At 38.0% G+C, this 24,854-nt stretch overlaps 1 protein-coding gene across 1 annotated transcript in view; it reads right to left on the bottom strand.

Moving 5' to 3' along the window:
* The window catches only part of LOC104526143 (transcriptional coactivator YAP1-like), a gene marked incomplete at its 3' end in the record, with an annotated part of 36,545 nt that extends 29,107 nt beyond the window's left edge, over positions 1-7,438 (bottom strand). The window contains exons 1-2 of the mRNA XM_029085327.1: positions 7,395-7,438; positions 6,042-6,157 (exon numbers count right to left, since the gene is read on the bottom strand). Coding sequence (XP_028941160.1) covers positions 6,042-6,157; positions 7,395-7,438 — 160 coding nt within the window. The remainder of the gene's footprint in view (positions 1-6,041; positions 6,158-7,394) is intronic.
* Between the last annotated feature and the right edge of the window lie 17,416 nt (positions 7,439-24,854).

Raw genomic sequence — 24,854 nt, 5'->3', positions numbered from 1 at the left:
AACACTGAGTAAAGCGGATACTGGTCCAGCATGTTCCTTTGTAGTAAATAAGAACAAAATGCCTTTGAAGCAGGATGCCAGGAGCTGATCAGTCCACCTACCTGGTAGAAGAATACCGCTTATTAGATTCGGTGATCTGATGAGCACTAGCTTATTACAGACAAACTTGGGCAAGGTTCTCTTTCTGAATAAAATGCACAGCTGTGCACAGGACAGGAAAGGTCTGTCTGCTCACCTGGCTGTCACAGTAGCAAGTCTTCCTTGCTAAGTGCCATCAACAGCTGCAGAAACAGAACTTTTCAGTCTAGAAACTTTTAGCATTAATCATGATGTTGCTTTCTTCCTTGGTCAGTAAACTGCTCTCGCGTTACCGCTGTCATCTTTACATGTTGAAATGGTAGTTCAAAAACTGATTAGTACTGCTTTCTGTAATTCCTATTTGGTTTTGTGAGCAGTTGTGAAACCAGAAGACTGTCAAGTCTGATTTTGTAACTGGCTGCCTGACAAACTCTGTATTAGAGGCAAGTAAAGGAGGAAAAATGGAAAACCATGGTGAAGAATAGCAGACACATTCACTCACAGCATCTAGGAAAATTCCTGTCCCTTTTCCCCCAAAAGGCTCAATAGGAACAGAATTCCCAGCATTAGCATAAGTTTTTAAGTGACTTAAGTTATAGAAGCTCCATACTGCTGCTCTTCAGACCTCCTCACCAAAATTTCCAGTTACTGTAGCCCAGGTTGTACAAAACCAGACATGCTGGGTCCAACCAAAAGTCTATTTAGCCCAGGCACCCAGCCTGGGGTGATGTACAGATATTGTTGCTGAAAGCAGCCTGCTTAGTGACTGTCACACCCTATGAACTTATAAATAAAGCACTGAACACACATATAAACACAAAAAGTATAGTGGCTATGAATGGCTCCTTGGACTCCATGTACCTCAGGTGATTTCTTGAGACAGATTCTATCTATTTACTAGGTGCCAAAGGATCTCTCTTTCAAGTACTTTCCCAGTCTTCCCTTGAACCTTTGTAAATATTTAGCAACAACAATATCCCTGTGGCACGATCTCCTACTAATTCTGTTTGATACCCCCTAGGTCAATCAAAGACAATCACAGCCATAAGCTTACCATTCTATGAAACTACCTGCACAGGGAGAGACAACCCTTTTAGGGAACTCACCATTTACTGTGGTACTTTAAAAGACAAGGTCATCCAAAAATTAGATTCCCATTTCCAAACATAAGCCATCCTTACAGAACTACCGATAAGGCATACCTCTGTAACTAAACATTTACATAATGGTGTAACTTAACATAAATACATGTAATTTTAAAAGCCTGTGTGCACGTCTCTGGTCCATGCCTCCCTTTGCTGTGAGTTTTTACTTTCTCAGTATACCATTTTTGCCATGAAACACCATGTCTTGAATGCAAAGCAGAGCTTGCTGCTGGCAGATAAAAAGAAATAGAAAAAGGAACAAAAGCAAAAATGTAGTTTTGTAGAGATTCAAGCTATGCTGGGATGCAAAGTAAATCTTGCAAGTCCCTATAGTTTCTGATATTTAACTGTAAAACGAATGTAAACAGAGCTTTATTTTATCAAAAGGTTAATGCATATGAGAGGGCATCTGTATCTAGATATTAAAAGAATATGCATGGATAATATAGGAAGTGGAACACCTATGTTCAACAACAGGAATCACCTTCACCTAATACAAACATTGATCTCTAAGAACATCCTAATCTTTCTCTGTGCAAAGCTGAAATTTTTCCCTTCCATCACAGTTACTGTGATTCCAAAACTTTCTAAAATTATATCAGAGTCTACAAAATTTACCTAAAGTCCACCTTTATTCTGTCAAATCAGTAAAACTTACAAAAAGCCACTATTAAAAAAGCAGCATTTTTTTGCAGATGAAGAAAGAAATGAACATTACTGTCATGCAGACACTTAGAGACTAGAGTTTCACAACAGGTCATATGTGCTGTTGACTGCACACAAAGCAGAATTTGTAGTATGACTGGTTACAAGAAGGGAAATCTGCAACTAAAGCGAGCAAGAATCTAAGAGAAGAGCAGAACTTGTTTTAGTTATTGGCATATTCCTCCCTACTCTCCCACCCCCAAGGGAGAAAAAAACCTCAAGAGTTATGAATTCAAGTGTCCATTTTCCTCCCAACCTTTAATGTGGCACTACAGCCTCACCAGAAGAGCCAACGGAGTTACACTAGATTTATAAACTTTCACCAGGAAGCCCAACTCAAAACTGCAATGTAAGAGGGAAGACAAAAGAGGACAAAGACAGGTAATCTGCTCCAAAGGTAATTATCTCATATCTATGCGCAAGCAGAAAAGGTCAAAGTAAGCAGCGCTGTCAAGCGTGATTCAGGAAGTAAAAGTATCTGAACAATGGAAGTATATAAATACAATTATTATCTCATCACTATCAAATGGAATTCCATAAGAAACAGGCATTGCTTACTTTCAAATTTTTAACTTTACCTCAGTAAGAAATGTATAGGAGAGGTTCCTCAAAAGAACAACATACCATTATCATTACTTTTTTGTTTTAAATCAAGACAGAACACAGTTTCTCCTGCAGTGCTTTCAGGGAAAAAATGGTTAGAAATACACACACACAAAATCAGAACAGTCAAGACTGATTTTTATATACATGTTGCATATTTAGAAGTAACAGGCTTGTCTTCTTTCCAGTATTGATGTGAAGATGCAATCCTATTTCACAGAAGATTAACCAACAAATGCCATCTAAAAGAGCACTGTGTTGCTCTACATAGATATTGCCCAAACCATCAGTTGATTACACACAGCAAGCAAAGTTCAGCAATGCTGACAAGGCTGAGACAAAAAAATTAACAACAACAACAACAAAAAAGCATGAAAAGAAAATCCTCACTTTTCATATAATGATGCCCTCCTCTAAGGGATGTGTGCTAACTAACACTCATAAAATAGCTCATCCACAAAATCATGCCAGGAACAGAGTAAGTTGGTTCAGATGTCTATTAATTTCTTATTAATTTTCTTTAAGAAACACAACTTGCAGCAACATCCCTGGATTCTCATCCAGTCTCGGGTGCCTCAAGAGGTGGGAATTCTTAAGAAAAACAACCTAAAATCTCAGTCTCATGCTAAACTACATCTTCCCTGGTTTTATTTTAAACACTCTTTTGACTTGCCTTCACCCTTACCACACCTTCTAGTTTTGTGTTCTTCCCATTTTCCCTGAGCTCCACTTATCCCATTTATCCAGAAAAGACAAAAGGTTTATCGTCAATATGCAGACAGCAGCTTTCTGAGTTCTGTTCTCTCTCTCTCTCTCCCCCTCTCTTCAGTTTGTTTTCTTGTTCTTAATTCTCTCTAATAGCCAGACCTGGCTAAAGCTTCTCATGGCTTTCAGGACAGCCCCTAAAAATATTCTCTCATGTTTTACCACAGCAACTTTAATTACAATTTCCTATGGCAGTCTGTAATTAAATACTAAGACTTGGACAGTAACTTCAGATTAAGGGCCACAATTAATGAGCACTATACAAGGATGAACCATACAGGAAGGAAAACATTCTCCCTTGTGGCATTTCAGATATTTTTTCGCAAGTCAGTGATCTCCAGGTGTCACAATACTTACACTTGGTTTCTCCCCAATACCTTTCATGAAAGGCTCTCAAAGCACTAGGGCATATTGCATTGCCAGCAATGGTTCATAACAGGAAACTTCTGAATGAAAGGTCTCAACTCTCTTTCCCAGTTCTTGAGGACAAATATCCAAATTAGAACATTAAGTAGTCTTCTATTTATGAAGTTAGCACTCAGATTTAAGTTCCCCTTTGCTGAAGTGGAACACAGTTACTTGATTTTTTCCATTTCTCTCATTCTCTACAAGGCCACCAAGGAAGCGTAAGTGACCATGAACTCAGTAGTAAAAAGTAACAGAACGAGAAACTTTAGTAAAAACAAATACACAGTCATAATTTAAAGTTAGTACATAAAGATTTGCCAAATTAGGTACCAGAAACAGAATCATATACAATAAATGAAGGTTCAACTTTGTTTAATTCAAAACAGACTTTTGCTAAACACAAGTAAGTTAAGAGTAAGCAGGTGCATCCAAAGAGCCTGTTTCAAGTCACAGTACCTCAACTGATTTAAGCTTAAACAAAAGCAATACCACAAACACGTAACTCAATATACATAGAAGTTCTGATTTCTTCATGCACTTCAACAAATTCAGAACACTGGGGAAAAATTTTACAAGATTTTCAGTGCAGTATCATCTGTGAAATTAAAAATACATGTTCAATGAACTTGTATTCAAGTAAGTGCTTTCTCAAGCCCCAAGACAACCCACTTAAACATCTCAACTCATTTTATTGCATGAGTAACAAGATCTATGCAGGATCACTTTCTTATACCACTTGTCTGGTCAATTACATGTAAATTCTTAATTTTCTTCTTAAAATAATCTTCATGTACTGTTTACCAGATTATCTTTTACATTTTTAAGCCTTACAACTAACCAGTTTATTTTCTTTGCTAAGGAATCTTAATTTCTTTCTGAGTACGTAATGTGAATTCTACTTCATTATCAATATTTTTTCCTGCTAATTCTTGGTACAGTGGAAGGTTTGAGGAGTTATCTTAAAAAACAGAATTTATGTCAATATTCAAACAGCAAGTATCTATTTTCAGCACAAATAAGATAAGCCAAAAGGCAAGACAGACCAAAGGAATTGTTTCCTTTTTCCTATTCCCTGTTCTTCAGAAGTGTCCCTGCAAAAATCTGTCATCTTTACTGATGCAGGTTTCCTGGGATATATTTACAGAAAAAATAAGCACAGATATTGTATTTTCACATCAGAGTCTGAGACCTTAATTGCTCTGAATCATGATTTCCTGAACTTGAACAGGACTCTCATTTGTTTCAGATAATCCAACCTCCTGGTCTAGCCAGCAAAAAGTTTGATGAGCTTCCCCTCTAATACTCAGCCATGAACAGCGCAGTTTGGTCACGCTTGTTAATCTTTTGGTATTGTCTGCAACATATGAATTGCAGCATGAAAAAAAGCCTCTAAATGGACAACAAAAAGTAGCACCAGAGAATAACCTTTGTGAAATACAGGAACAGCAGACATACACAAAGTACAATCAGATTGCGAGAAAAGAAATAAAACATGAACCTTGGCAACAGACAGAAGGTGACAAAGCACAGGGAGAAGCACAGCAGTGACATGAGTATGGAACCAAATATATCTGCTCGCTCTTTACACCATCAGGACAAGAGAGCTCTGCAAATATACAGCACATTCTACAGCAAGAACAAGAACACTTTACTGCTGTGTAGTGACAGCCCTCCCCGAGACCAGCTGAAAAACAATTCTATATTCCAGGAAAAGATACCAGACTTCCTCAGCTTCCTTCTCAGAGGAATACTCATCATCATGAAGGATTTTGGAAATGATAGGAAAATAAGAGGAAAACCAAAATGTCTCTGCTTCTAAACAAGATTTTCCAAGTGTTTAATTCATGCATTTAGGGAAGACAAAAAAACGAGATGTTTATAACAGATGTAGGAAATGTAAATTAATGGGAGTTTACCAAGTCCAGTAAATGAGCAAGAGGAGGCGGAAGAACATTGCAGAAGCACAACAGCTTAACACAAATTAACACTAATTTAATAGAAATTCCGGTCTTCATCAATTTAACAGCATTTTCAGCCAGAAGAAATTCGACAAGAATTCTGCTTCTTTAAATGTTTGAATCATCCATTTGAAAAAAACCAAAACCATAAATTAAAGAACTACAGGATACTTTCTGTTGACATCATAAATGTTATACAAATCCTCTTACCTCAAGTATCAGCCTCTCACTTGATGCATCAGGTATCAACAAATTTAAAGTTTAAACCAGGATAACTAGAAGAACAATTGTGAGATTTGGACTCCCTCCTCCCCAATTAAAATAGCTAGTGGTATCTTTCATTTATGTGATCTTTTTAATAAATACAAATTTTGCTTACCTGATGCCGAGTTCATTATGTTCTGCTGCACGGAAGGACTGGTGGGAGCTGTAACATTCATCTGGGAAAGCATGGCCTTCCTAGGATCTTGCCATGTTGTTGTTTGATCAATGTGACTAAGACAAAACAAAGAGAGAGTTAGGACAGTCATGCATTCAAAACAATGACCTGCTAGCACAGAAAGTTTAACAACAAAAGGTTAAGCCTGCCTACAATAGCCACATTCAAAACCAAGCAAGAACTGTTTGGATTCTTTCCAAGAATCATGGTATGTCAGATTCTCAAACCCTTACTCTGGCCACCACCACTTCCCCAACAAACAGCTGTAGCGATCACAGCGAGAGCAACAGTGCGATAAGGCTCATGATGAATTTTGTAATCTAGACTGTTGTACCACAACTAGATGTTGTACCCTTGAACAAAACATTCTCTTCCTCTTCTTGTTGATTAGTTACTTGTCATTTTTAAATGTGACTTCAGATTCTTTCAAACTAAGTCAGTTATACCTGGAATCTCAAGCACAGTCCAGTAACGTGGCATGATGAGTTCGTATTCAGTGCCTAGGTAGCTGTAATGAAGTGGCTAGTGAGCAATCAGTAGTGTTCCCAAACTTTCTGTGCATAGACCACATCCTCAGATTATTTGATGGACCACTCCCTCCCACCACTGACAATCAAACAATCTCTCTGTGGTAATTTAAGTAAGCATTCACACTAGAGGAGTAATATGACAGTGATGTGCAGCTGCCTTTCAACTTCATGTGAAAAGATGAGAACAGCTGGGCTGTGAAGTTGCTCAAGCAGCCCCCTGCAGAACCCAACTACAAAACCTGGGGAGCTTAGATTGATCTGTTTTGAAAAAACTGGAAAGTACAGTCAGCACTGTCATTCACAAAAGCATCCAATTCAATGAAAATACAAAAGTGTAATGAATGATTACTTCACCTTTGGAGTATGTGATTACCATGTTCTGCTACTGAGTAACAAACACAGGCTATTCATAAGAAGCATCAACATTATCTTGATGCCATTAAGCAACATTGGACCAAGAAGTACATGTGGACAAAAATCAATCTACTAATATATACTGAGCATTGACAACAAAGTTTGTTATTGATTCATTTAGAACTGGTACCAATTGAAACTCATATTTGAACAGTACTGTTACCAATTAGAACCCAACGCATCATTAACTTGGTACCGTTCTTTCCTTACATTGATAATCGCTGAAGTTACTTTTTTCTGAATTATGTGGAACACCCGTTTTCATTTACTTCAGCAAAACCACAATATTTAAGTCTGCCAAACCAATCCTATAGGTGATCTGAGTTCAAAACTAGGTACTCCAACTCACACCTCTGCTTTGTATCCATGGCCTGCACTGCGTTTTGTACGCATCTTGCTGGATCAATGTGTATTTGTACTGAACTATCAATTAAGCTGTAAATTTTCCATCTTTTTGTGGGGACTAAATAACAATTGTGCAGCAACTGTTCCCAATTCACAGTTCACAAAACCAGAATCACAGAATGGGAGGGGTTGGAAGGGACCTCTGAAGATCAGTTTCTCCTATTTTAAAGCATATTCCAGTTAAATAGTTGCTACTGTATTATTTTAAACATTCTAAAGGGATAAATAATTCAGATTTGGTCACCTCAATGCTAGCATCTTTGCAGACACCGATATCTGACTTTGTCACCTTGCTCTCCACTAATGAGAAAGGAACCTAAGTAAGCACTGTTAGGATGCAATTAATTTGTTCCATTTAAGGAATGTATTGAAGGTAAATCAGGTCTATCTTCTCCTTCAAGAAGAGAACCTGAGTTAAGTAGGTCAAATATACTGACATTAAAAGAGATGAATCCCAAACTTCGTTTATGTATTTGCATGACCAAACATCCAAGAGCTCTGGTCATAAATTAAGACTTCATCATAGGTCAAACTGGAAAAACAAAACAGAATATTATTTTCTTCCTGCCCTAAGCAACTAATTGCTATGCTTAGAAACTTACTAACGAAACCTTTGACTGCATTAATAAAAATGTGCTCCACTGAATTAGTAAATGTTTTTAACATGTTATTTGATGTTCAAAAAGTTTGTATTTTCCCCCAAAACACTAAATTTTGTAAGTACTTCATCATTTCAAACAAGCGGGAATGGACAGATGTTCAGAAGATTCTAAAATGGCGCAGTAGTCACCAAAATAATTACTTATGTAGCATTATCTGTATCATTCTAATCATTGAAGCGACTTTCCATCATAAGGTAGAAGGTTTCACAAAGTGTCTTTCAAAAAAGTTTTGTTTTAAGATATGTGCATTTTACCCTAAAACATGCACACAAACAATTCCAGGTCAAAGAGTAACAGACATACTGTAGCGGGGCCACAAAACAGGCAGGAATGTTATTTGTACAAAAATATAACCGTAAACAAAGCTCCACTTTGCCTGCATGTGGCAAGGACTGGCAGCTTTCCCTTGAGTAGAGGAAACCCCCTGTTACTGCAGCGCTAATTAAAATGGTGTCACGTTAGTTTCCACGATACAGCTCATTTAATACAGGCACTATTAAACACACTGTCTGTAGTTGTTTTCCAATATTCAGCTCCACTGAGAAACATGCCACATGCAGCAAGACTTTATTAGTTCTTTTTTAGCTTATTTATTTATAAACCAGGGCAGAACATAGTAAAGACTGCCCTATATATATATTGGACTATACATAAACCTTCAATACTGGACAACATTTTTTCACTTTCCTGATGGTCAATTTTGCAAAGCAAGGAAAGCAGGTAAAGATAACACAGATGTAAAAACACTGCACAGTAATGCTTCATAGACTATGTGTTTAAATTACAGTACCAGCATGTGCTACTCCTCCCTTCTATTTCTGATTTGTTGTATTTGCTCAACTCAGCTCTGGAAACAGTGGAAACTGGGAAAATGCCACAGCACCCATGATTACATCTTTGTTTATCTCCATTTAACACCTATAAAAATATAATACTCTGCACTTATTAAACATCTACCCAAGGTACATATTTTATGTATAGCCTTTATACACTGTTTGTAGAGTAAGAAACAGAAGGAAAGAAGTTGTCTCACTCCATCACAGAACCATTTTTGCAGTTAACTGTAGGAACACACAACATTCACCAGCTTTTCCAAACATACCCGTCTATAGGACAGATTAATCGACTATGGAAGGAGTAATTTTAAAAGTACCTCCAATTTTGAGCACAAGGACAGCATTATTGATTCCTCAAGACCGCTTAGGCATACCACACAAAGTACAGTTAATGTGCATATGGAGTTGTTAATATGGATGGCTATTTTAGGCAGCAGCAGCTTCCAACTTTCCCCGAGCTGAGTATCACCTGAGAAACGTCAGCATGTTCCTTACTTTACCAACTGAACTTCAAGCAGTAGTCGTCTTAGAGCGAAGGCCCACTGAAGAAAAGTCTCAAAGTAAGAAAGATGATTACATTAAAGTCATACTAATCATAAGGCTGGTTCAGGAAGGCAAACTCTTTGTCCCCTCCCACTCAGCTCTGTGCTTCCTGACCTACAAATCCATTTCTCCCACTCCTTCCCTCAAAACCCTTCAATCGCCCAAAAACCATAGTCCTTTCATGTCTTACCTACTCCATGTCCTGAGTTTTTTTAATGCTATATACTAAGAAACCACCCAAAACACACTGAAACTGATCAGTTCTTTTCTACCTCTTCCAACTCATGCTCATCAACTTACGAAACACAAAGCAGGCAAATCTCCACTTACATGGATGAAATGTTCAAATAAATTCTAGTCCTACAGGAAGGAATAGAGGTCTTCATTTTGTTCAGTATCTTCAGTATGTGCACCATGGTAACTTAACTATCATAGAATGGTTTGGGTTGGAAGGGACTTTAATGATCATCTAGTTCCAATCCCCCTGCCATGACCAAGGACACCTTCCACTAGATCAGGTTGCTCAAAGCCTCCAGCCTGGCCTTCAACACTTCCAGGGAGGGGGCATCCATAGCTTCTCTGGGCAACCTGTGCCCGTGTCTCACCACCCTCACAGGAAAGAATTTCTTCCTGGTATCTAATCTAAACCTAACCTCTTCCAGCTTAAAACCATTTCCCCTTGTTCTGTCACTCCCTGCCCTTGTGAAAAGTCCCTCCCCAGCTTTCTTGTACGTCCCCTTCAGGTACCGGAAGTTCTGCAATAAGATCTCCCCGGAGTCTTCTCTTTTCCAGGTTGAAAAGCCCCAACTCTCTCAGCCTGTCCTCATAGGAGAGGTGCTCCAGCCCTGGGATCATCCTGGTGTCCCTCCTCTGGACTTGTTCCAGTAGGTCCATGTCCTTCTTGGGGGCCCCAGAAACAGACACAGTACTTCAGTTGGGGTCTCACAAGAGCAGAGGGGAAGAATCACCTCCCTCTGAAGACACTATGTATTTCTCAGTACCAACTTAAGGATGGAAACAGGACATTCTCCACAGGTAAATATCTAAATGGACACAAGAACTCTGCCACCAACACTATGTTATGTTTCCCTGCACTAAATAGATATTTTTCCACAGCAGCCACATTACATGACAACTGTCCCAATCCTTACATTCAATATCTTCTATTTCACACAACCTGAGCCAGATAAAGCACTACTGTCAATCTCAAAATTAAAAAAAAAAAAAAGTATCTAAGCAATGAAACTCATAAATCAGCCATTATATTTATTACAGCACTATCAAATTCAACTTTAATTCTGGCTACTCTTGAACTAGAATCAAACTCTGTACTGCATACACAGAACAAAATGAGTAAATATTTTTGCAATTCAAATCAACATCTCGAGGACATTTAAGGAACATAAGATATTTTACGTCATGGAATAAATCCTCAAATCCAACATCTAGCTATCTGACAATATCTACTATTGTTCATTTATGTCTAGGTGAAGCAAATCTTTGTTAAATTGGACAAATGTTGTAAAAACTAAGGAAATCAACTTAGACTGTACCATAGATACAGGTCTATGGTAACAGGCCTTAGAAAAACAAAGCTAAAACACCCTGAATATGTGAAACATTTGTTAGGAAACTTACATCAAGCCTGGTATCAAGAAGAATGACTGTTCCAAGCCCACACCACCCTCCACCAAAAAGCACTTTCAAAGTGCTATGCCGTACAAAGAGAATCAAGCTGCCTCTCCCTGCCCATCCCCAAGTTTTACACTCATATACAAATTATTTACATATTGACAAGAACAACTTCAAAGAAAAGAAAAATGTTTTCATTTTCTGCACACAAAGAGCATTTCCGCAGTTACTAAGAATCTGAGCTTCTAATTGAAGGAAATCTTTATTGGCATTAAACGCTATCACATGCCTGGAGATTTGTCAGATTCAATTTCTAACCTAATTTTAAAGAATTGGTGGCTCATTTTTTCAGGTTTGGGTTTTTTTTGGGGGGCGTGAGGGGGGCATGTTGGAAATTTTTGCTTTTTTTTATTTGGTTGAGTTTTGGTTTTGCTTTTGTGGGGTTTTCTGGGTTTTTTGTTTTGGTTTGGGTTTTTTTTAAGTACAATGGAAAAGAAGCAGAAGATCTACAAACAAAAAAAAAAAATCACATTTGTTACTTTTATTTTCAATAACCTTTAGATGCTAATACACTCATAAAATAAATCCATTCCTAAAATGAGAGGACTGATCTGCCTTTACACAAGGTAGTGACACACTTCCAATTTGTATTGCAGTTGCTGCACTGAAAAGACATTAAACTGTATTGTTGAAAGCTATGTCAGAAATGAACTATCACACAAAGGACACTCAAAATTTATTTAAATCCTTCAAGAAAGGCTTATCTAAGAGGTCTTCAGTTCTGATATTCTGTAGTATTTATTGCAACTACAGGGTCCTTGTTGGTATGGACTTTTCAAGGTACATTGAGGACTTCATTCATATAACAGAATTCTCAGTCATTACAAACCCATGATTCTTTCTTCCTCTTCTTTGCCTTTATTAACACAAAGTCACTTTATACCTGGTGCATGTCTGCTATGCCATTTGTAGCGAGAACTTTCCTTCCACAAGAAAGGATCTTCTCAGAAAGAATAAGGCATTATTAACGTAAGCAGGTCAGAAATTACCAGATTATTTTACTAAAAAGTGCAGTAGAAATGTGGCATTATGAAGAAAAGCAAAAGAGTGATCAGGTAGTTTAATGTTAGATACCAGATGAACAAACTATATTAAATTTATGCAACAGTAAAAAACTGAAGAAGTCTGATCTACACATAAAAGACTACAAACAGGGCAGAATAAATAATCCGTTGCTTCTCTTCGCACTTAGACAGGATTCTTCATGACAGGACATTTAAAAAAAAAAAAAAAAATAGTCACAAACATTCAGAATCACAAGTTGTTCATCAGTGTAAAAGCATCAGCATAAAAACCAATGCAAGTATCTCTCAATAAAGTAATGCTTGTGTTTTACAGTGTAGACAAATCTTTTATTTTATGGCTGTGAGAAAATGATTTCCAGTCTTTAGGAAAATTGAGATGACTAACTTGGATTTTGGTTTTCAAATTTTTGGGACTCTTTTAGGAATTCACTAGAAATCCTATTTTATTTAAATAGCAAAACACAAACACACACCACTGACCACATCATGACAGGCCTACCAAGACTTGTTGACTTTGCACTGTGTACTTTTTGTATTGGGGATGGATAGAAAAGTTTCTGTGTAACGCGAGGAAGTGCACAAATTAAGCTAAACCTAATTATTTTCTAAATTTGACGTGAAATTAAAACTTTGCATTATATCCCAACCATGAACTGCTCCATTGACAAGTGTGTCACCTATGATTCTGTTTTACCTGAACTGACTTCAGCTACAGATTGCCTTCTTCCATATTTTTCCCTTTGTCTTCCCCCAGCCAGCTGGTTTCCTCAATCCACATGTGTAACTTTGTGAAAGGTTTTCCCTTTCTATTTCTTTTAATCTAAGAACTTTAAAGATTAGATGAATCATGACCAGAATAAGTTTCTCCTCATAAATGCCATTACTGAATTATTTATTACTATTATTATTACTATCACTGGTACATTTTAATACACAAGGTCTTGATGTGATGTATATACTGAAAGTCAGTTCTCTGGTGGCACTAGGGGAAACTGAGTATTTCTGTTCTCGAAACTACTATAAACTGTCTCAAAAAAAAAAAAAAAATATCAACTTCAAACTAACCCCTTTGTCAAACCTTATACCAACTTGTCCTGTGCATAGGCAGTGCAGGCTACCTGCTAAATACCCACCTACACAGCATTGTAGCAGGCAGAGAAGAAACCAGGACCTACTTCTGCAGAGGCCTAACCTCTACAGGAGAATCACAAACGTGGCAGTCTGACTGAAGGGCAGCTGTGAAAGCGACAGTATCTACTAATTCAAGAACAGAGCTGGATTCAAATTCCTAAGAAGGGCAGCAACAGCTAGAAGGTCAAGATCAGTCTGACATGGCAGATGGGCTAGGGAACCCCACAGCTGAATTCTCCATAGTTTGGTTTAGAAATGAGATAAAAGAAATTTTAGTGTAGAAACAGCCTTGGCACGAACTGCCCTGATTACCACTCTCAAAACTGGAGTGTGGCACACAGAGATTTCTGGGTTATGGTTGATGATGCTCTTAGGATACTACACACAATGGAGTGGATTCAGCTTTGCCTGAGGGCAGAAGCTGTGGCATTCTTTGTGCACCCTTTTTTCTACCCTATTCAGGGGATTTCAAGAATAGGCAAAGACTAAATCGTGAAAATAAGTCTTCAGCTACATTGGCCATTTTTAATTAGGTACTGTTTACTTTAAAGTGAAGTACATTTCTTTGCAAATATTGTAACATTGGAGCAGTCAACACAGCCGATCCCAGGGGACAGGGGAGAGGATTTGGGAGCAAGGATAAGGAGACTTGTAGGCTGAGATAAGAATGATTTAATAATAGAAATAAAAAACCCTTAAAATAATACTGATATTAAAATAGTAGTGATAATGATAACAGTAACAAAATATACAAATGAGTGACACCCAGTGCAACTGCTCACCACCCACTGACCAAGCCCGGCCTGTTCCCAGATAACGATCCCAGAGGAGCGACAATCCGGAACCGAAACCACAATCCCGTAAGAGCGAGACCCAAGCGAAAGCCAGAGAGAGCCAAAGAAGAAGAGACCCTCACTAATATACTGGACATGGTGTGATATGATATGGAATACCCCATGGGCATATCCAAATGCCAATTTATCTTATTAATTTAAATATTCCTCACCCCCTTACATCTTGTGCTTGTGGACTAACAGAACACAAAGTCCTTCACTTCCAGTGACAAAAATGCAAACATTGGTATGTTATCAGTGTGTCTCTCATAACAAGTCCCAGGCTGAAAGCAAAACGCAGCACTGTTCTGGCTACTAAAAAGAAACCCAGTTCTGTTCCAGCTAAAAACCAGGACACAACGTTACAGATATATACCTTAAGTAGCATTAATACATTGTTTGAGATGACACAAATTTCGATTCCGAGCAGCAACAATAAAGAGAGAAGCCTGAAGGGGAAATGAGACAGCTCTGTTAGTAATTATCTCTACCCCCAATTCAGTCCTCCATAAACACGTCCCTAAATTTGCCCCACTATTAGACAAGAAAACACACTTAAAGTGGTTCAAGATCCTTTAAGGACTTTCCAACTGTCTTTGTAAATAACAAATCCAACAAAAGGAAAAGCTGTTGGTCACAAAGCAATGAAAATCTCATCTGCTGAGAGATTACATTCCACCCATTGCTTGTGAAAGCACTGTTTCCACTTGCCCTTGCCATATTAACTTGCAGTAGATTTCAGGATTATTATAGCCCAATGTACAGAAACACACTCACAGCAGTAAGATTCATAATTTCTTGATCCGTTTCTCAAAAATATCATTAAAAACCTCCCTTGAAATCCGTAACACAGTTTGTCTCTTAAGGACAGTAATGTCTCCAGGCACGGCCTAATTGCCTCAAAGAAAGAGAAACACAGATAAAAGTTTCTGAATATTGCTGCAGTACATAATACCGCTGTATTTTTGAATTTTCCATATTCTTTCTTCTGCTCAACAGGTCTTTATGCATTAACTAAAAAAAGCTTGTGTTGGACTACTCCATATGTCCTCACCAAACCGTACCAACAGGCACACAATGACAGAGAGCACATAGACAGCTCTATCCTACTTTAAGCTTGCAAAAGCATACCTTAAAATCACCATGCAATTGTTCAGTGGGCAATCATGTGTTGTGCCACAGCTGTGATTTCATTAACCGAGACAGAACACAAGCAAATGGATGAGAACGGTGGGCACGAACATCCTGCTGACTAGGTGAGAAGACAGCCTGTCAGAGCTCCAGCCCCTTAATCAAAGTATGAAATAGAACCAAATGTACTATCCTACATAATTACAGTCTCAGGCAGCAGAAATTCATTCAGCAAATTAATGTTTGAATCTGAACTAGAACAAAGCAGTAAGGAGAACTTAAATACCTCAAATGTCTCTGACCAAAGTCTAATTGGTGCAGAAATAGATTTTGAACACAGTCACTGAAAGTCAGGCAAGTTCTTCTGCAAATCTCTCTGGAATTTATTCCTAAAGTAGTTGCAGCTTACAAGATGCTAAGAGCTACCAGAAATTCCTGAAAGCATGGCCCATAAAGCTGTGGACACTGATACATCAAATAGAGTCTTTACAGATACACAAAATACAGTATTTAACATTAAGGTATTCAAAGGCAGCTTTCATTAGCTCTGGCCTGCATGCAGACAGTGCACAACACATACACCAAGGACTTAATACTAAGCTTACTGTTCTGATTATAAACACCTTGCTAAATATCTGGCTGTTTTGGAGCTGCAGAACAGCACTGTCCTTATGAAAGCACTCACAGAAAGGTCCTCACTCCAAAGCATATAGTGCTAAAATGGACAGTGGGCAGTAAGTAGGCAGCCTAACCACACATGCATGACTAACAGAAGAGATGAAGGCATGATAAAATATGCCAGGGTAACACCACTTTCATTATAACGTACTCTTGAAACAACTGCCATTTGTCAAAGCAAAAATGGAAGTAATAACATGCTTATTTTTGCATTTCTTTTCCTTTTCCTTCTGTCCCTCTCCCTGCCCTGCGCTCAAGGACCTCATCTAGAAAAACAGAGCTAGTATCATAACACTTAGAAGTATTTTAAATTGATTCTCAAAAATATGATTCTTGGGCTCCTCTTTGGATTTCCCAAATAAAATAATCTTGCTTTTGAGTTTCAGAAAAAAGGGAGTATGAGGGCATTTCCACTTCCAGTGCTCTTTCCATTAATTTAAGAACTATGAGAAACAGCAGTAAGACAGAGACTAAGAAGTTTTCACTTTTACAGTCCTTTTACCAGCTCAATCCTTTCCCAAACTCTATAATGGACTAAACACTGTGATCACATTCTAGATCACCAGATTTATCTAATTTTAAACTTTCACCCTCTCAGTTCCACAGCAGAAGAGGAGGTTGTATTTAAAGAAAACCTCCCTCTTCTCTTCACCCTGCCCCCAAAGTTAAGAAGAAGTTTGCTTCCCTTGGCTAAGTCACCCAGCATACTCAGAGCTCATCTTTCTTCCTCTCCTTAATTTTAAATGAAAGGGAGAAAGATAAAACACCAAGGAGGGCAAATCTAAAGGAAGAACTGTCTCTGCTGCTATTTCAAGTGAAATTACTGGATTCTTTTAACTTTACAGATACCGTCCTACATCCCTGCTTAGCAAACACAGAGACCACCTTCTCAAGATGCAACCAGTTTGCCTTCTGCAACGCTAACGACCAGATTACACAAACACAAACTTTCACATTATTAAGGGAAGGGCAGATGATTTTCAGAAGTGATGGGCCACAGAATCCTTTATCACTTTCTTGTTCTTTTATCTCTGAGATTCTATCTCATTTCTCTCTCCCTAGTTAGCTCTTAAAAGGAAACAAAGAAAACAAGAGGGAAATCAAATGCCTCTTTGCATGAACAGGAGCCAGGCAATTTTACACCCCTTTCTATATACCCTATTTTTGGTTGCCTGAAGGTTTTCAAGGCAGAGAGGCTTGCCTAAGCATGCTGCAATAAAAGCTGCTATAGCCAGCTGCCTTAGTATCTGAAGGGGGGTTCCTAGCAATCCTGTTGAATAACCCTGAGGCTAACCACCACCAAGGAAAACAAAATATTAAGATAAAAAGATTCTTTAGTTTGTTTCCTTATTGCTCTAAGTAGGAAGTCTCAGAGGGCAGTTCAAACTGGTTGCCTGAGTGTTCAGACAATGATCACTCCCAGATGGCCTTGACAGGATGAGCTGACTCTAGCAAACCATTAGGTAGGACCTTCTGGAAATGAATGCCTAGCTTTCTGCTACAAATAATAACTTAATCTCTTTTTCTTGTCATTAAATTCCTTAATACTGGCAACAATTTTTAATGTATGCTTCAAAACTGACACTTTACACCTTAAATTGATCCGCTGCTCAGATGTTCTCAGTTTTAGTTGCACGAATAGTGTTATGGACTATCTTTTCCCTCACTTGAGACTGCAGCTTAGCAAAAAACCAACTCCCCTATTTCCTTTCTCTGTACTTACGTGTTTTTTATGTTTTTCTTCTTGATTTTTTTTTCCTTTTTCACTTCCACTTCCTGTATTACAGTTTTTTTTCATCCCTTTTTGAGTCTTCCTTATGACCATGTCTTAGAGAGAGCTTTTTACTTTTACAGCTCAGACAAACACTACATGCTTATGTGGTTGGAGGTAATTATTCATGACCCTGAAGACTCTGCAGATTGCCACGTAAAACAAAGACAAAAATCTTCCAACAGCAAGTTGCTGCCTGAGACAGTGCTTCCGAGATACCTGCTCAGCCAACTCCAGGCAATCTTGCATACTCTATTTTTTGCCAGCAAATTGTTCTTTTTCATCCCCCACGCTTCAGTCCCCTGGAGACAGACTTCCCAAGTTGCAATGCACCAGAAGTAACAGATTTCTCGGCACCCAGATACAACACATTGTCTAAAGGCTATGCTTTGAAAAGTTATATTTATTTACCCATTTAACCTAGGGTGGCAAAGAAAATACAGAGTGAAGGCAAGAAAAAAGATTAAGCTACTTAGACTATATAATTTTAAAAAGACAGCTAAAATAATTAAAGACATAGTACACTTAAATATAATAGCTATTGTATTTATTTTTAAAAGTGACCTAAAAAATGTTTTCAACCTGAGGATTTTCAAGTTCCAGGTTCTATATTTCCCTTCACCAGTCACAAAGAGTTTAAAGAGCATAAGTTTAAAAAGTATTTCAGAAGCGCACTGTTAAAAAAATAATGCAAAGTAAAACTAATTTTGAACTCAAATTTCATTGCAAGTTTCAGAAGTTATCAAATGGAAATTTGAATTTCTATTTTGTTTTATTATTAAGAATTTGAAGAAGTAACAGAGAAACTTTAGTTGGACAGTGAAATCACCAGCAGCAAAACAAACTCTACTTTCTTTCTAGGAAAAAAAAACCAAAACAAATCAAAACCCCATGTATTATTTAAAAGAGGCCTTGGGTTTTAATTCATTCCATTAAATCAACAAAATAAATACTAATACTTCAGATGTTATGTATTTGATTTGCTTTCTGAGTATCTTTTGTTATAGAGGGAATTAAAGATAGTGATTATAAAATGTGTTAAGCACAGGACTTTGTTTACAAAGGCACATCACTTAAATTACTAACAGTTCTTAAAGTACTGTCCTACTATCACATTTCATTCAGATATATGTAACAGTTAAGTCTTTGCCAAAATTACCAACTACCAGGTTTTATCAATAAAGATAGAGAAGTGCTTATTTAGAAACTGTTCAAGCCTAACCTTAGATACAAAACAGATCACAAAATTAAAATCACAGATCTCCAACTTTCACTAAATTTCAGCAGAGGATTCATAATAAGAGTTGAAGTTCCCAATAAATCCTAAGTAACCTCAAATTATCACCTTAACTTAGTATAAATTAATTCCAGATTTAGAATCCCTGCAGTCTTCATCTACTACTTATCAAGAATCAGTGTTCAGCCATTGGGGGTGGTGTGAGGGGGATTGTGCTGCTGCAGTGTGAGAAAGGGAAAGAACACTATATTTATTTATTGGCATATATTTTATGAGCACATTTTAAAAAAATGTATGTCTAGCATTTAAAAATCAAGCTTACTAGTAACAGGCACCTTTAATACAATAAAGATATGAATACACCCTACCCACGTAAGAGAGCAGAATACAGCTCACACCAGAAGTTAGTTGTATGTATTTTTTAATGGCTACGAGCATCATAATCAAGTTCTCCCTCCAGCATTGTCCCTCCCACTTCTAATAGTCCAGTTTAGAGACTTTCCCAACCCAAACTTTATGCTTGAACAGTATGGGGTTTATTTTCCTTTTAGGAAGTGGGGCCAGCTCTTAACACAAGAACTCACTTACAGTGTTTGCCGACTATTAGTCAGCACTTCCCTATGACCCATCCCTTTCCTCCACTCCCTTTCAGTTCCAAACACTGCCATTATCAACTTCCAGCTTTTCCTTTTTTGCCTGCAAAATTCACAAACTGATTTAGAAATTCCCTTGATGGTGAAGAAGCTTTTTTCAATCAGTATTAAGTCACTTTGAACTCTTGGACAAACTGAGCTCCTTTAATCTTTTCTCTAAAACAGACTTTCTATAGCCAAAAGTCTCCCCATCACCATTCTACAAGGCTACTTTTGTCCACCAACCACGCGGACAAAATTGTTTTAAACCCTTCAATTCAAACCAAATTGTAAGCACAAGCTCTGAAGGTTGTTTAGGTTTTGTCTATTTGCTTGTGTTTGTCTCACTCAGTAGATAGCATATAAAATTATGGTGACAAAATGTATTTGTTTCATAGCCTATGTTTGGAAGATACACTGCTACTGATGGCAGAAGTGCCAATATGAACTATCGCATATCAGTAATGTCAACAACTGAGTAATAAAATGTAACTCTTCTGAATTTCAAGCAGTAAATTAGAGAACACAGTTAATGGAACAATATTCACCCCAATTCCATGTTAACTTCTCACACAGCAAGCCTTGACACAGTCTGCCTGATATAAACCTGCCAGGACAAGCTGCGTGAACTGCAAATGAACAGTTACAACACGGCTCCATCACAGGGACTCCCTGTCACTGCAAACAGAATACATCCACTCCTGCCCTTCAAACTCAGTAATCTCATCTGAAGATCACAATCTGGAAGATGGAAACCAGTAGCTGCAGGAAAAAAAAGAGGAGGATATATTGAGGAGAATTAAACCCCCAATATATTTTTTAATTCCAATTCCTTTATAGTCACCCACAGCTAGCCTGCTAAAACCTAACGCTGCGCCAATATAATCCCCTTGCTCTGCCCTGCTCCAGTAATTTTCAGCATTCTCATAACACGTCTGGTCTGTATTTAGTGATCTGAATCCACTGCTTCTAGTCACCACGTACTGAAAGCTTTTTAAAACAGATGTCATTTTTTCACATCAATTTTGTATTTGGAAGTAGGGAAGAAGGAAACAAACCACTCTGCTCTTCAACTCCCCGTTTCTTAGTTCTGAACTAAGAGGGCTGAACAAAACCAAAAAGTAAACATTCATTTGGCTAACGCTTTCTGAGCTGTGGTTTAACACTTTACAGTTCCAGGTACCTACCCAGCAACTTCCTTCCAGAATTTATCACTCCAAGTTCAGCAGCAAACATACGCTGTTTAGTGTTATCTTTAAAATTTATTCTGCAATCACTTCATATCACTACACAGCTCATAATTTAAAACTTTATCTCAAAACCTTCTAGAAGTAAACTGTACATTAAAACAAAATAAATCTATTTCTAGATGCCACGACTCTAGTTCTATAAATTGGTACATTACACCTTCTAGTCACTTTTCTCTGATACCTTTAAATACATTTTCATTTACCTATATATATGTATTTCATATATATCCCTTAAATATATTTTCAGAAATCTATTTTTTTAGACAATTGCTAAAAAATATTTATGTTCAAATGAGGACTATTGCAGATGTGACAATACCATGTTCTTCTCTATAAGAAACCAACTTGCACTTTCACTTATATCAAGAACAAGAAAACATAACAGCATAACAAGGGGAAAGAACATGCTGCAGAAGACAGACAAAATACCCAGTTTGAAACTGAGAAAGTGGACAAGGTCCTGGAGTTGAGTGGCTCTATTTCAGAGTTCCCATCTCTCCTCATCTCCAACTTGACTACTTAAATTCTGAGCTTTTCAGGATTGCAATCTTACTTGACAAACTAAATGGGCCTTGACTGCAGAAGTCCTGTAATCTATCAGTCTATCTGGTAACTCACCCACTCTACTACAGAGAACAGCTGCTTGGAGAGCAAGCGTTACCCAAGCAGCCAAATACCACCTTCTGTGCTGGAGCATGCACAGAGCTGGCTGGAAGCTGCTGCTGCTGCCAGCGCTGCTTCCACATGAGAGAGGAGGAGGAGGGCCTGGAGGCACACTCCTCCTGCTCACAGAGCAGGCCAGGAACTGCTCTTTGCTGATTTTGTCAATGCAATCATTGAGGGAGGTAGTAGGCAGATGTTGGTTTTGTCCCTTAAATACAGTAACTGCAGTGAGACTCTATCACACTACCAGTACACACCAGACAAATGAATCTGTTGATCGAGTCACTCCACTACAATTTACTTAGACATTCACTGGTGATGAGGGACTTTGAGCAAATCAATTTCCTGGATATCTTCATCAGTTGCTAAGTATCTTACCTGTTCAAGTCACTGTATATATTAGGGTAACAGATGACCCACAGGTGAAAGCTGCTGAAGAACAGTTTGCACAAAAACAAATCATGTCCATAGAAAATTAATTTGCATCCTACCCAGAACTGTGCAAGGATCTAATAAACTGTTTAATTACTGAAAATCTGTAGCTATTTTGAGAGACAATGAAACTCATTTAAATTTCCACACTTTCATAAAATTGAAGGGCACTATGCTCCAGAACAATGCAGATTTGAAAATATTGTTTACCTGGCTCCATAACTGTGGAGTTGATTATTTATTTTCAGTCATGTAAAGACCGTAAGAAAGAAGAAAATCACAGTGAAACCACTTCAGCACAGTACTAGGGGTGATTAATTAGGGAGTGGCAGAGGAAAGGATGAAACATCAAAAGAAAGTGAATATCTAAAAGAAGAAACATGACTTTCAGAGGAATCTGGCAATCTGGTAATATCAACATCTCGTAAGGAGCCAAGCTTCATGAAGAGAAGCTGAAGTAGCCAAGAAAGGAGGTTGAAATCTGCAAGTTTAGAAACCACAGGATGAATTCTTGCCGAGGATGAACAAACTGTTGAGTTCACTGGACAGAAATATATTGGTCTGGGAGGCAGACTCTCACTGGAATGGAAGGAAGCAGTGAACACAAACATTGTGAACCCTCTCCTGCTCTCAGGCAGAGGAAGAATACAGGGCATTTCAACTCAGGTGGATGAATTAACTCAATTTGTTGAGCAGAAAACCATCACAGAGGAGGAACACACCTTATCAGGGAGACTAGCAATTGTAACGGAAGGATACAGCTGCGTTTGAAGATCAGCAGCTGAAGAACAGGAAAAATAACACAATGAAGGAGAAGAGAAGCTAAAAGCTGATACAAAATCTTCCCAATATAAGAACAGATTTTGTCTGTTTTTAAATCTATACAAGTCAAAATAAAACTTTACATACTCGCAAAGCAGAACCACTGTTCCTTCTATTAAGCATCGGAAATGCACTGTAGGCATCAACTGAGAAAAAGGAAAACATCATCAAAAGCTTGAAAGCAGTAAATGTTACAGTATAAAATATATGCCAGCTGCATATAAGAAATGTCCCCTTCTCAATGCTAGAATTATTTTTAAAAGTGTTACGCAATTCCTGCTTCTCTTTTGAAATTCTTGTCCAAAAAATGTAAGAAAGGAAAAGTTCCCTCAGTCTCACACTGCGAATTATCAGATGAAACACTGTCACTTCACCGCAACTGGTAACAATCCAGATTTTCCCTTAGTTTTGAACAGAAGGATTTTTTAAAACTACGCAACAAATATCCCAAGACCCTACAGAAATATGCATGTATTCTATGTGAGGTGGGAACACTGTTCTCAGCACAGAGAGAGCCTGCACTGACTTAGCAGTTCTGGGCACAAAGCTGCCCATTTGCTCCTTGCTCTCCTTGTTTTTGCTTTGCTGATCAAAGGTGTTGCCAAGTTTTTTCTTTACCATTACAAGGCAGGAAAAACGGCTCTCCTCGGAGAGGCCCCTTGTGAAGGTCACAAAGGTTAGCTCCACAAGCCCTGGAGTCTGCTCTGATGCTGGAGTGATTGGCTGGCTTCCCTGCAGTTACCCTGCATTTCCCCTCCTTCACAATAGTGCTCTGGTTATGGAAACTAAATATGAAAGAACGTGGTGGGGGAGGAAAGAATTTCTATGGAGACACAGTCAAAAACAGTCAGAAGTTCTACTTGTTTGAGCAGCCTGAAAATCTAGCATTCTAAAACACTTGATTTTTTTTCTGGAAAACCCAAAATAAGGATTTCAGTATGCACTCCCCCCCTTAACAAAAATTCAAAAGGGGAAAAAAATAAAGTTTGCTTTTTCTTAGAATACAAACAAATGCATACTGGTCTGGAAAAAGTTATTTCTGAAGATGTTTACTTGCCCCATCCCAGGACATAATCAACTGGAACCCACAGGTCACATCCTCTTAATGAAGACTAAAGAGAAGTGAACTGATTGGGAATCAGATTTTTAGCACCTTCCAGCTCCTGAGCTGTATCACACCAGAGACATTTTTAAAATCTTACAGAATACACAAAAGCTTATTTATAGACATCAGACCCCAGTTACTTTTAGGTCCTAAAGTTAAGTAATGAAGATATCTTGCAATATTCAGCAAAACAATCATTACAGTTCAGTTGGCTGATTAAATACACTTCCCATTTTCTATAAATTCAAATCTACCAGTTCACAGGCAGCCACAACTATTTAGGTTTTTCTTAAATATAAAAAAATTAACCTGTAGTGTATACACTGAAAGCTCCAGCCACTTTGAAGTATCGACTCCTAGGAAACAGACTCAATGTTGCTCCAAGTAAGGGAAAGTAGCATAAATTTTGTATCTTGAAGAAGTAGCTTTTTGAGGCTTCATATTTTGGGGACACAATTTCATATCACTTTACAAACAAAACTTTGCTTCTCAGCATTGCTCAAAAAGCTTGCTCACCACCCTGAACGTCCAGCCAGGCTCTTTCCTCTCTATTTAACTGGAGGTGTCAAGTTCTGCCCCCAGTGTCATCACCCTATGTTTGGACAGGTGAAGCCAATTAAAACTCAGCCATGAGCATGTTTGATGCTGAACCCACCTCTGCAGCTGTTTCGAGTTCATTATGTTACCAGGAGTCAAAGGTACTTCCAGAAGCAGTCAAGTTGTACAGCCCCACTACCTAGGTATTTCAATCCATTGAAGTACTCTCAAGATTTAACAATATCCAGTAACAGAGAGGCTCATACTACAGCTTTTTCTTCCTAGGAGGAAACAACAGGCTGCTTCTTCCTCCTCAGGCACCTCTGTTCATAAAACATCTAGGAAAACAAACCCTCTGTATTGGGAGACAGCAAAAAATGACTGACAGTGCCAGAATCCTAAAGAAACTAAGCTGAAAACAATA

This window comes from Antrostomus carolinensis, unplaced genomic scaffold (assembly GCF_000700745.2).
Source record: "Antrostomus carolinensis isolate BGI_N321 unplaced genomic scaffold, ASM70074v2 scaffold23956, whole genome shotgun sequence".
Classification (NCBI taxonomy): Eukaryota; Metazoa; Chordata; class Aves; order Caprimulgiformes; family Caprimulgidae; genus Antrostomus; species Antrostomus carolinensis.
Note: the sequence above shows the minus strand (reverse complement) of the source record. Positions and strands in the feature narration are given on the sequence as shown.